The following is a 12,328-nucleotide window of genomic DNA, read 5'->3' as shown; positions in this document are numbered from 1 at the left end:
CTTACTACAGTGTAGAAGATGCATGCATCTACTCATGAGCCTGTGCTGGGTGACTGGATGTAAACACAACGTCCTCCTTGACTGAGCAGCTACGGCTGATATCCACAAAGCCATCGGGGCGAATAAGTGGCACTACGGCCTTTAAACAGTCGGACGTGTGGGATGGGCTAAAGAAAAGGCTGAAAAGGCTCCAATGAAACCCTAAGTGATCTAAAACATCACCTTACAGCATCGAGTTCAGCTTCAACAAGCGCAGCGAGAAGTAAAAGGAATGTCTAATGAAAGAGCTGCGAAAGCTGAAGCTGTGAAAGAGGAGGTGCAGTAGCTCCCCACTTCAACTATAAAAAGACTTGTCTGCGTGACCGCTGACGTAAGGAGGACACAGCAGAAAAGTCTGATTCTAGGCCTTCCCTCAATGGTCTGTGCAAACAATGCTGCCCTCAGAGGCAGGTATGGGATGCGGGGGGGGGTGCGACGGGTAAATAGGGGAGGATGTACAGACGCCAGCTCGAGTTTGAGTGAGATTTTTTTACATCACGTCCTTCACCGTTACATAAGACCTTGCTCTGTGAGTCACGCAGGAGGAGAGGACGTCATCAGTCTGATTCATACACCTTGAGTAGACCGCCCTTTCACTACGAGTCAGTCAGGCTGCCTTTTCGTGTCTGTGTGGTCCAAGCCGAGCGTTAATGTTCGCCAAAGGAGAAGGACGCGGCTGACCTGCCGTGACCCATCGACAGATTCCGCCGACCTTTCTACGCCGGATTAAATTGAAAAAGAAAAGAAAAAAGAAGAAGGCAGACCACAGCCAATTACTCAAGACCTGTAAAAGAAGAAATTGGCAGGGGAAAAAAAACAACCAAGCGCAGTGATCCATTTGCCTGATGTTCTGGCTCTGAATGGACACGGGAAAGATTGGCAGCCAACAAAAACGGCTCTGGGTTATGATGGAGTGATGTTGGGGAATATTAAATCAGCGGTGCTGCTTTTTAATAACAGCATAAACTACAGTGTTTGCAGCTGACCCAAAACCGTGATTTCTATGTCATCAGAAGACGGGGTAGGGTGTAGACATAGTGACACCTGTGCCTAAACAGGGGTACGAGGAACAGCAACACTCAGGATGTTGGAACACCTTATTCAGAGCACACAGCTGCAGCTTTGATTTGTAGCGGTGGTAAGTCATTTGCCGGTTTTTAGCCAACACTTGGTATACGTGGCTTTCCAACGTGAAGAGCCAGATTTTAGGCCTGTAGAGAAAACAGCCCGCTCATGTAACTCGGTACGTCTTTCACTGCTGTACTTTGGGCTCAATCAAATTTACAGTTTCCCCTCAAAAACATCCAAGGTTTGCAACGGCACTTTTACCTTGCTCCTTTATCTGTCTGATTTGTTTCACAGTTTCCTTCAGGATTGCACATTTGTCCGGTTTGACGTTGAAGTTGTCGATGTCGTTGAAGTTGGCGAAGATCAGCTCGGCGAGCTCTTCGATGTATTTGTTCTCGTGCTCGCGGTTGCGCTTCTCGTTGCTCCGCTTGGGACTGCAGGGACATAAAAAAAAAACATCACAGGGTGAGAGAACGCACCTGAAAACAGGAAGTAAGCGTGATGGGGAGCGTGTGGCAAACTGCTCCAAGTGTGTGGAAACTGCATTTCCTACCAAAATAAGGCACTTAATACGCAATCAGACGAGCACAGCTCCAGGGCAGCAAAGAAAATCCAATTATAAATCTATTCTGAGGTCCGGATATGACTTAAGAATCTTTGTTTTAACTCCTTTAAAAGATCCACCTTGGCAAGGAGGAGCCAGCGAAGGACATAAGCTTCTTGCAATTAAAATGCATAAGGATATGCTGGGATATACTTTTAAGGCTTTTTATGCATCATGAAATGGTGTGGCGGACAAGAATCAAAATCAATTATCCATATCTATGACACGTTCCTCATCACTGCTCCCGGATTAGCCGTTACAGTGTTGCTGGGAACTTTTGTGGATTCGATAGTTGAGGATCCACGGTGACTGAAGCTCCACTTTAGGTTTTGGACCTGATATTTTGGCAAAGCTGGAGGAAAAGTTACCACCTAATCACTAAGTGTTGAGAGGCTGAATCTGGATCTGACTTTGTCCGACGCACTCCTGTATTATTGCCTTCAAATTTACGTGATGAAATAAAAAAAAAAAGTCGACGGCTTACCTGGGTCCTATAAGATCGGCAGAGCATTCTTTGCGTTTTCGCGACTCTGCCCTGGCAGGGTCAGATGAGTTTTCACCGACTCCACTCATCCTCAATGCATATCAGCGCCTGAAAAATATGTACACAAAGGCAAAGACAGTTTTACACATGAAACTATGCTTTCAACCTCTGACTGACAATAATCTTAAACAGTGTAATCATGTAGGGGGAAATAAGTAAATAGATCAACAGCGCAGGACTTGTGTGCGTGCCAATATGGGCATCTGCGCACACAAGCCTGTGCTGGGAGCTCAGGTTGATCCGAGCCAGGAGAAATGAGTGAAAATGGAGCAGAGATAGAGATTCAATCATTTCTCTCTGACGGTGCGGCTCTCCCCAGAGAGGCCGAAATGAGAGCACGGCGCTTTGCCCACAGCACCAGACTGCGCGCTCAACCGTGTACCAAGAAAAACCCCATTCGTTACACAAAAACCGAGCAAAGCCAGCTCATATTTAAGAGGGTTTACGGCGACAACATGTGTCTGTGGGAGCGCGTGTCACCTGTAGGAGTCGCTCAGTGATAACATGGAAGAGTCACATCTTCACGGCCGTTTCTGAGGCTGTGGGCTAAAGACTTTACCTAGTGAGAATCATCTTTTGACTTTTTGGTGCTATTTGAAGTGACAAACTGAGGGCTGTTACCACTGCTAGCACCAACCACACACACACACACACACAAACACACACACACACATCTTGTTTTTCCCCTCTCCATTCTGCCATTTCATATGAACCGCTGTTGTGGCGTGATTTATTTTTTTTTATCCACGTCATTGATTCAAGGATTTCTGTTGTTTTCAAAACAGATCCTCATACTCGTGTAGTTTCAGATCTAAATAACTAACAGAAGAAACGTTTCTCTTTGAAAATTAACAGAGTGGATGATATAAGAGTTCCACAGTAATGTGGAGCTGCTCGATTTTTCCACTGAGAAACTTAAAAGTATCTTACAAGATTGCTGATAGGACGCCTGCGGAGACGGACGTGTATTTGAAATGTAACAGAAGTCGCTCTCTGAAATCTGGAGGACGCTGAGTTGTTGAGGGAAGAGGTCGGGATAAACATGACAGGAGAAGTCGAACAATGTAACAGAGCTGAAATAAAGCCTAGTTTGTTGCTTATTTTAGAATAAAAAGAAAAATGTCCCGTGCGACGTCATTTTCAGACAAAGAAGAGGAGGAATCACACCTCTCCAACGTACTGTAGACCGTTCAGCTGACCCAAAGGGTCGCATGCATCTGTAAGAATGGAACATGCTACAGCTGAGACACGTAATGCAACAAGGGGGGGGGGCAACCATTAAGATCCCACTGTTTACTGTCCCGAGTAATCATTCACACCATAAAAGCCATGACAATAGAGCCAAGACTAAACAAATCAAAAGGCTTCGGACAATTGAGGAGTTTATATTCGATCCTCACAGCAAACATGTCTACCTCTCAGCTCCCACTCTCACACTTCATGAAGTTCAAGCTGAACTTCATGCCACTAAATGAAAGACCATCAATCATTGATCTAAGTACTGGGATGTCTTATTAATTACCCCCGTCCTCTGAAAAGCTGATGGCGGCTAATGGACTCTGGTTAAAATATATAGGAGGATACCTACTTGCGGGCAAGATGCAAACAACACTCGTCCTCCGAAACAACCGGTGACTTATATATATGTTATACAACAACATCTTGTTGGTGGTGATGCGTGATGTACATTCAAGACAGAAAAGAACACCAGACAGACAATTTCAGTCTTTCCTCAGCACGGTGACCAAGGCTGGTGCATGCTGTGTTGTTATACACTCTCGGCTACTCTTGCCATGGAAACGGCTATGACACACACTGCTTGCTGCCCAGCCATTACATAAGAAAGGATCAGAGTAAGAAAAAAAAAAAAAAACAGACACACACACTCAATTTAGTGCGGAGCACAAAAGCATAGCCTGGCAGAAGCAGGCTAAACTAAAAAAGAGAGGTAGTGACCATGCAAACTTGAGTCTGGCTCCCTTCTGGCCTGGAGTGACCTACTTTAGGCTAATGGTGATGCCTGTGCTCAAATGGATGAAGTCAAAGCGATGGTGATTGGCCACAGACGCAGAGGAGACTGAAGGGTAAAACATGCTCTGTTGACAAGCGGCTTGAGTACCAGTGCAGATCTGAACAGCAAATGGACAGATGCGTAAACATCATTGTGCATGTGTCCTTGCATTTTGCCCTTTTGAATGCCATCAGGGTGTCTTTATGCTGTGGCACTGTGCTGTCCACTGAAAATATAACCGTCTCCATGGCAGAGGTTACACGCTTTTATTAATGACAACAGAAACAGGCCATTAAACTCTAATAGCTAAGTGCCGCTCTCCGTTCCTATTGGCTCTGCCGGGGCTTTCAAGCACAAGTTACCATGGGGATTTTAAACCTGATTGGCTGTGCCTCTCCCGCTGGGCCAGATATGATTGGTTGCCTCCATCTCCTTGACATGGCAGTAATGATGGGTCATTGTACATCGAGACAAATAAGAGAGAATAGAAGTGCCGGGCATGTCTCAATGACACCAACACAGAGAGCCAGACAGCCTGGCAAGCAGGCTGTTGGGCCAATTTTGTTGCTGGGAGAGAAGGGGAAGCGGGGTCTGATCTTAACATGAGCAGACCAGCAAGGGACTTCTCATCGCAGAGAAGGGCCCGGATCCCTGGGATGCTAGAAACAGCTGGGAGGGTGTAAACTCTGCATGAACCTTTGCACAGCTGCCGATTTGTGGTGATGACACATTATAACACACATAACATATTAATACATGTACAGGATGCCTCTTTATGTAGATGTCAATCTATGGGATGGCTCCTCCGAGCAGTTACAGCAACAGCTATGTTACTCCCCTGGAGTCTGAAGTGGCCTGCGAGAGCTGTGTCACTTACTATAACTCTGGCCTCTCGTTGAGAATTCTTCAAAGCTTTAATGTTCAGGCCAACGGAAGTGAACGGTGGCATGTTGTCTCAATGGCTCGGCATCTGCAATCTGATAAACTCTCATGTCTATCCCTACAGCTTACAGGCAAATCTGTCAGAGAAACGCGGCGATGGCGGGAATGATGATGCACACAAACAAGGATTGACCAGCACACTCTCACACGCGGCAATCAGACACGTCCAGACCGTCATGTACGCAGTGATGATAATGGGGATGACAATGATGACACCTACGGTCAACATTTATGGCTCCAAATGCAGATAGAGGCGAGCTTCATCAGTCCATCATGTTGCCCATCCGTCAACTTAACGTATGCATTTTCATTTCTCAAAGTTTCTGTTAAAAGTAGATGATTCTCCATCAAATTTCAATTTTTTTTTTTTTACGAAGTAGTAATATGGAAAAAAACTGTTTGTCATAAAGATTACGACTGCGTCTGAAAGCCAAATCCATTGGTAAACCTGAGCATCGCTGGCTTCGAGCGATGTAGGGTAAGGGCGAGTAACCTCATTATGTTTAAGAATGATTGGCATATTCTGAAAGGCATCCATTAAATTTACAGCTCATCAAGCTGTCAGCTCATTTAATTCATTAGTACAGTGAGTTGAAACATATGGTCCATCACTCATTACCGGGTGCCTTATGTTAGTCATACGCAGCCTGAAATTAGTGTAAGGCTAAATGGGGATTGTCAAGATTCAGACAGGATGAAAGGAGGAAACAGCACATCTAATTAACTGTTCCTCAGAACTCAACCGCCTAAGAACTGAAGGACAGCAACTCCTGTGGCCATGTCATATTTCAGTAAGTATGTGAAAGGGGAAGGCGGTGCAGCGTAGAGGTGAAATATCAAAAAGGACGAGCAGGACCCCATCGTCTGGTTATTGAATGATGATTCCAAACTTCAACTGTTTGGAAAACAGAGAAAAATCTGGCTTGCGGGGTCAACAGCGGCCAAAAAAAATGATAGTGCAGAGATGGTTGCCACCACACTCACTTTCTATGCAGCAGTGGATGGCTTATTTCTTGGACATCGTCCTACTTGAGCTTTCTACAGCAAGGATAAACAAGGCAAAACGGAGAACTATTAACCTATGGAAATATTTCTGTAGAGGATGATTAGACAAGGTGTGATTTATTTTTACTTTGTTTTGTTTTATTCTTATTTTATGTGTGGGTGTTTTTTTTTTTTCCTCAGCAGACCGCGGGGTGGGGGAGGGGGGTTGGTTGGGAGAGGGAGGGGGTGGGGAAACCTTGTTTTGTTCATATATCATTCTGTGAATAAGGAGAAAGTTAATACAAAAAGACATCAATATACTCTACCTGTACAGGAAGATCTTGTAAATGTACCACTAGCAAAGATATGTAAGTGTTGAATTTCATAATTGATGTCAATAAAAAAAATTGATCACAAAAAAAAAAAAAAAAAGGACGAGCAGAAACAATACATGGCTACTGACAAACGTTACCCCGACAAACGTCTCGATTTGTTAAAGGGGAAAGGCCTTTTCACACTTAATATGCAAAATGCCGTGCACGGTCGGTCTCCAACTGCCGCCTGTTGTTAGCAAAGCATTGGCAGGTTGACAATCAGCTGGAGAGTACAGGCTGAGAACCTGAGTGGAAACGATGCTGGGGTCATTTGGTTTATTTGAGCGCATAGCCTTCTATGCAGTGGCTGTACTTTGAATCTATAGTGAGCTTAGGTCTCCACTTACACAAGCGTAGTAAACTAAACACCCGACTCAAACGTGTTCCCATCTCTCACAGAAACACACACAGAACGGCTACATAAAAGGAGATATTCGTGTGCCGACAGTGTGAACAACTCTTGCGTCGTTACAGGTTCTCAACTGCATCGTACTTATGTGACAGATTCACAAGGCTAAACAAACAGGTTTAGGTTAGTAAAACAACTGCAGCAGCCATAACACAGACCATTTTCCCTGTACCTACAGCCGTTTCGCAGACACTTATCACAGCACAATATGGAGATAAGCAACATTTAGGATTTTTGGCAAAGCGGAAAAAAGAAAAAGAAAAATCAATTGACTTTGAAAGTACTAGGTGCACTTGAGGGAGGTGATCGTAGGTGTGTATGTCACTGCTTATATCTTAGGTGTCACATGAGCAGACTCTCCAGGACTTAGCTGGAGCCAACCAGTCTGGCGAGGGAGGAATGCAGAGACAACAAGGGGCTGCTGCCTCCTGAGGTGCTGCAGGCGACAACGTTTTCTTCGGTCAAACTCAGCTGATACAACCTGCACATGACGTGTTGTATCAGACGCTATGTTTGCAGTCTGCTCTATATGTGTGGCACATGATATAAAACACTTTCGCTTAATAAAGGACACACAGAGCCAGGGAAATTCACCAATGATCACTGCTCGCAGCAACCCATCTTTGTGGGAGTGAATCGTGACGTCTGCACAGCGTAACCGTTTACACCAGTGCTGAAGGCGCGCTGAACTCGCTGCCATCGTCATCCTAAAACGGGAGCTGAAGCTACTGAGAAAGCGGCCCCCGCTGCACTACAGGAAGACAACCACAAAGAGTTGCACAAGATGACATTATGCATGCACAATCATAACTTCACAGTTTCATCTGATCTGCTTCACCGAATTAGATGTTCTTACTCATAATCGCAAAAGCTGGACTCATACGGATGCCTGCAGAGACGAATCGGCTCACATATTAAATCTATTATATTATTCTCAACCTCAAAAAAAGACTTTTAAACTTCACTCTGACAGGACGGCGGGATGCCAGGTTTGTACATGCTTCAGAACACCCAATGGTGCACTTTGGTCCAAACAAGAGGAAAGTCGCACCTGCTGATGGATATGCAAATATAATGCCTGATCAGAATGGCCTTAATGAGAGGAGTTTTACTCAACATCATCAACATCTATTTAATTCAATATAATCCAACTGTATTAGTGAACAGGTTCAAACTGTTTAAAATCACATTCCAACACTGATACAAGTACCGGATTATTTTGGAGGAAAGACGACGTCTCAAAAATGTTTTGCTGTGCACATATGAAAAGGCTGGAAATTTATATTATAGAGGATTCTGCATAAATTTGCCCTACGGTGACAAACTGCAAGCAGAAAATATCTTAATGCCAGCACAATCTAAGCTGCGTCACCGAATTCCGGAGAATGTCTCCTCTTCCTGAAAAGGTCTGTTTGACTTCCTAACATGATACGTTTCAGTCACTCGTACTAAACAGTTATTATTCAACAAGATCCCACTGCTACAGCCACTCAAAGCTAGCCAGCATGCACATCACCAAAGAGGGGTGGCTTTCAAAAACACAGAATCACCCATTCCAGTCATGGGAGGGGGGAGAGACTACGTCTCATTGCCAAGGTGGAGGGATACGTGCCAGAGTGCCAATCTTGTAATCATATGGGTTAGCATGGCTTTGATTATAGAGACACACCCAGTGTGCTAGGCATGACTATGCATAAAAACTGCATAAAAACGCTGGGAGGGAAGTGTTAAAATCCTGCATTCAAAAACCGAGCATCCTTCCAAAAAGTCCCAAACCTCAGTGGGGCACCAAAACAACGTCTCGCTGGTGTGTGATCCGTCTTCACGTCGCGTCTTGGTGCAACTGGCCCCCGAGAGAGAAATGGAGAACAAGCGTGCTGCAACACGGGGGTCATTTATTTCCCGCAAACTGGAGAGGAAATCATGACAGACGAAGGACCCAAAAGACTCGCGTCTTCTCATTTTACCTCTCCGTGTTTGCGCGGGCGGCCAGAGTGCCAGAGCACAAAGAGACATGTCGGACTCGTGCGGGGTGACTATCAAAGAGGCAAACAAATATTCAAACACTATCGGCTTGTCCAGAATGCGACGTAGGCGGAGCCTGCAGTGAACTGTGGCCCTTGCTGACAGCTGCCGCTACCTTGAACCAGATGCTGTGATATCAAGTTTGGGTCAAGGGAGAGGCAGGGGGAGATGGAGGGGAGGATGTGATGATGGATGCAAAGAGTTTAAGAGAAATGACACTCGAACCTTGAATCTTGGCTGAATGTAATAACCCTTGAGTGATGGCCGTGTCTTTGTGAACTTGTACAAGGATCGGCAGTGAATAGTGATCGCTGGAGAAAACGAGAGTGGAGTGCCGAGGCAGTAAAGGAGGACGGGGGCAACAAAGGGCACAAAAACGAAGTCATTGGCATGAGGTTCACCGAGCGTAAACTGAAATCAGTGGTTCCGTTTTGCCACTACACCCCCACCCCTCTCACTTGCCCACCTGCGCGCAGTCCAGAGCGCGCTGACCGACATCCAAACATTCCAAGTTATCCGGGTAACTCGGTAAAAAAATGTCCAAACAAAACTCAGGACACAAACACAGCGACTGGCGCTCCTTTGGTCAACAGAGAGGTATGCAAATGGCCTCGGGCTTGTCCACTCCAGAATCACTGCAAGGTAATGGCTCTAAAGTGCCGGAGTGCAACCAAGAGCCAGGCTCCCATTTACTGAAAGCTGATCACACTCATCAATCTTTAACGCTGGCAGTCACTTCAGGATGTCGCAGGATGGGAGGCAGAGGGCTTTCTGTATAATAAGCACAAGATGCTGGCCTATGGCTGTCAGAAAAACACTGACAGCAGAAGACTGGTGGGAGAGGTGAACGGGGGTGTCAATTACCAAGGGGTGGCAAAAAATGATTAACTCGTATAAATAAGCATCTCCCCACAACAATCTAGTCAACAATTCATCTGGGGGGGGGGGGGGGGGGGTGAGAGCTATGCCAGCGGGAAGATTCAGATAGCAATGAGGAAATCAGACAAATGTAAAAAGGGTGTAATGTGGGAAACACTGAACTGAGCTCTCAGAATAAATGTCCTAATTGATCTGTTTCATCATAAATCCACTTGCAGGTCTTTTGTCTCCTGCAGCCCATCATACGAACACTTTGTTTTTACGATGCACGACGTATATCTTTCTGCAGTTGCCGCGAGCAGGCAGGAGCCAGACAAGGGCACACGTTGGCCAAAGAAACCTCTAACCCTAAAGCGTGTCAGGGTCAGGGGTTCTTTCTACAAAAAACGACGAGACGGTTCTGTGACGTCGGAGAGTTTTTAAAGAGTTAGCAAATGTTTTACCATTAACATAAAGTTGAATTTCCCCAATATAGAAAACTGCAAAATACAAAAAACATTTGGGTATTCAATACTTTTTGGATTTCCAAAAGAAAAAAAAGAAATGAAACAAAATTCACAATCACTGGATCTGATTTAGGGAAGAATATAACACAACAGGAGCTTGGAAATGGCAATCCGCAAAGCACACTGTAACCGGCTCAATGTTTTTGTTCCTCGACTTAATTCTGCCGCCTCTCCTCTTCAGGCACAGAGAAGCAAAACTTTGCAACCTTAATGATCATAACTGTGCTTAATTTCACCAAGTTGATAATGGAAGAGATCACAAGGGGCAACAGCACAGCTGACAAGGATGTGGAAGAGGAATAATAACAAATCAATTTCTATAGGAAACAAAGCTACTTCAAAAAAATAATCGTTTGTATCTGCATGTACACTGTGCCTCTAAAACTTCTGTTTCTTATATAACAAAATGCATTTAAACATCAGTTTTCTTCAGGACGTGTGCGTGCCGCCGTAAACACATCTGCAAAATTGTAAATGGTATATACCATGCGCTAACGGTGCCGGCTATATTATGTAGGAAAAACATGTGAAAGTCAGCTGGAAGAAGAAGAAAGTCAGATTTCACTCACAGCAGCCAAACTCGTGCCCGTTTGGAAATGACACTCAAGTCCAATCAGACACTTCTGTGGTGACAACTGCTGACAGTGCAGGAAAAGACACATGTCCGCCCACCAGCGTTGTTCAGAAGTGGTTTCAAGAGTTCAGTTTTTCCGAGACCTAGATTGAAAAGGGACGAGATAAAAGCCTAATTCGAGGAGGGGGAAGAAAAAAGGAAGAATTCGTATGTTGTGTTGAAATCCAGGGAGAGTTCATCAGACTCGCATCTCTCAGCATTATCAGTACCAGTAAGACGGCCCATAAAGCAAAGAAAATTTAAAAAAAAAGGATCAAGGAGTCTGCACATGTCAGAAAAGAGAGCACGTCTCCCCTTTTATCAACCGACGTCTGCAGACATGACCTGGTGAAACGCAGAGGATGGTCCACCAGATGCTTTCCACAGACTTACAGAGCCAGCCTTTTAGAGGTTTGCATCATCCGGGCGGCTGATGATTTGTGTTGTGATAAAGACCGTCTATCTACAGGAGAGTAGTTGGCTGTGGTTATGCGTCTCACCTTGGTTTCAGTCCAGAGAGGCCCTCAGGCCATTGCTGCGAGACGTAATGCTAGGAAACCTTTACGCATCATCCACTTCTCCCTGCTGAAAGAAACGACAGAAAACAATGGATGTAGATTTGGTTTCATTCCCCGATATCCAGAGAAATTCAGCTCAGGGACCAGATTTTTTTTTTCTTTTGGCAGTTTTACAGCAATCGGCAACCACCCCGATTTGTACACGTAGTCAATCATTAACCTGCACGGTGGGACGGAGGGGAAGAGCAAGAACCTACAAAACCCGCAAATGACCACTTGACTGTAATGAAAAGACGAGACAAATCGTCAGAATAACTCTCAAATCAGCGAAAATGTGATATGAACAACAACGTCACAGCTTTAACTCAACCGTTACCTCTTCTTCAAACTGGCTGGTCACTTCACCTAGAAACAGTTCACATGAAGTTAAAGTGCCTTTTCCTTCCTTTCCTTAGAACTCGGAGTCTATTGCATTGTGGGAGATCACGTGCCTTCTTAATCACGGCATGCAATTAATTAGACCAGAAAAGGTGTCATATTAACTCGTATTCCCATTTGCAAAATGCAACTCCAAAGTGACACTGCCAAGACGCTCACCTGTGCCAGAAATGACAAAAAAAAGAAGAAATAATTCAAATAAAAACAAAAAGCTGTATCTTTGATGAGATTCTGTGGACTTGTGGAGGAGTTTATCTCCCAAAGGCAGCACCTTGCAAAAGTATTCATCAGAACTGGGTCATTTTCCTGTTTGGTTACATTAGAAATTGAAATTAAAATAGATAGTAATTATATTTTTTAATTGCAATTAACTA

General features: G+C 44.7%; 1 protein-coding gene across 8 annotated transcripts in view; it reads right to left on the bottom strand.

Moving 5' to 3' along the window:
• Window positions 1–12,328, bottom strand: part of ncoa2 (nuclear receptor coactivator 2) — a 57,428-nt gene that overhangs the window by 29,524 nt on the left and 15,576 nt on the right. For 6 of the 8 annotated variants that reach the window (XM_075452968.1, XM_075452967.1, XM_075452973.1 and 3 more), the window contains exons 2-4: window positions 11,499–11,583; window positions 2,196–2,303; window positions 1,369–1,541 (exon numbers count right to left, since the gene is read on the bottom strand). In XM_075452968.1, the coding sequence (XP_075309083.1) occupies window positions 1,369–1,541; window positions 2,196–2,284 (262 nt within the window). In that variant the 5' untranslated portion in view covers window positions 2,285–2,303; window positions 11,499–11,583. The remainder of the gene's footprint in view (window positions 1–1,368; window positions 1,542–2,195; window positions 2,304–11,498; window positions 11,584–12,328) is intronic. The other 2 variants (XM_075452970.1, XM_075452969.1) reach the window with 1 other exon arrangement.

Source organism: Odontesthes bonariensis, chromosome 20, assembly GCF_027942865.1.
Source record: "Odontesthes bonariensis isolate fOdoBon6 chromosome 20, fOdoBon6.hap1, whole genome shotgun sequence".
NCBI lineage: Eukaryota > Metazoa > Chordata > Actinopteri > Atheriniformes > Atherinopsidae > Odontesthes > Odontesthes bonariensis.
This window is presented reverse-complemented; position numbering and strand designations above follow the sequence as displayed.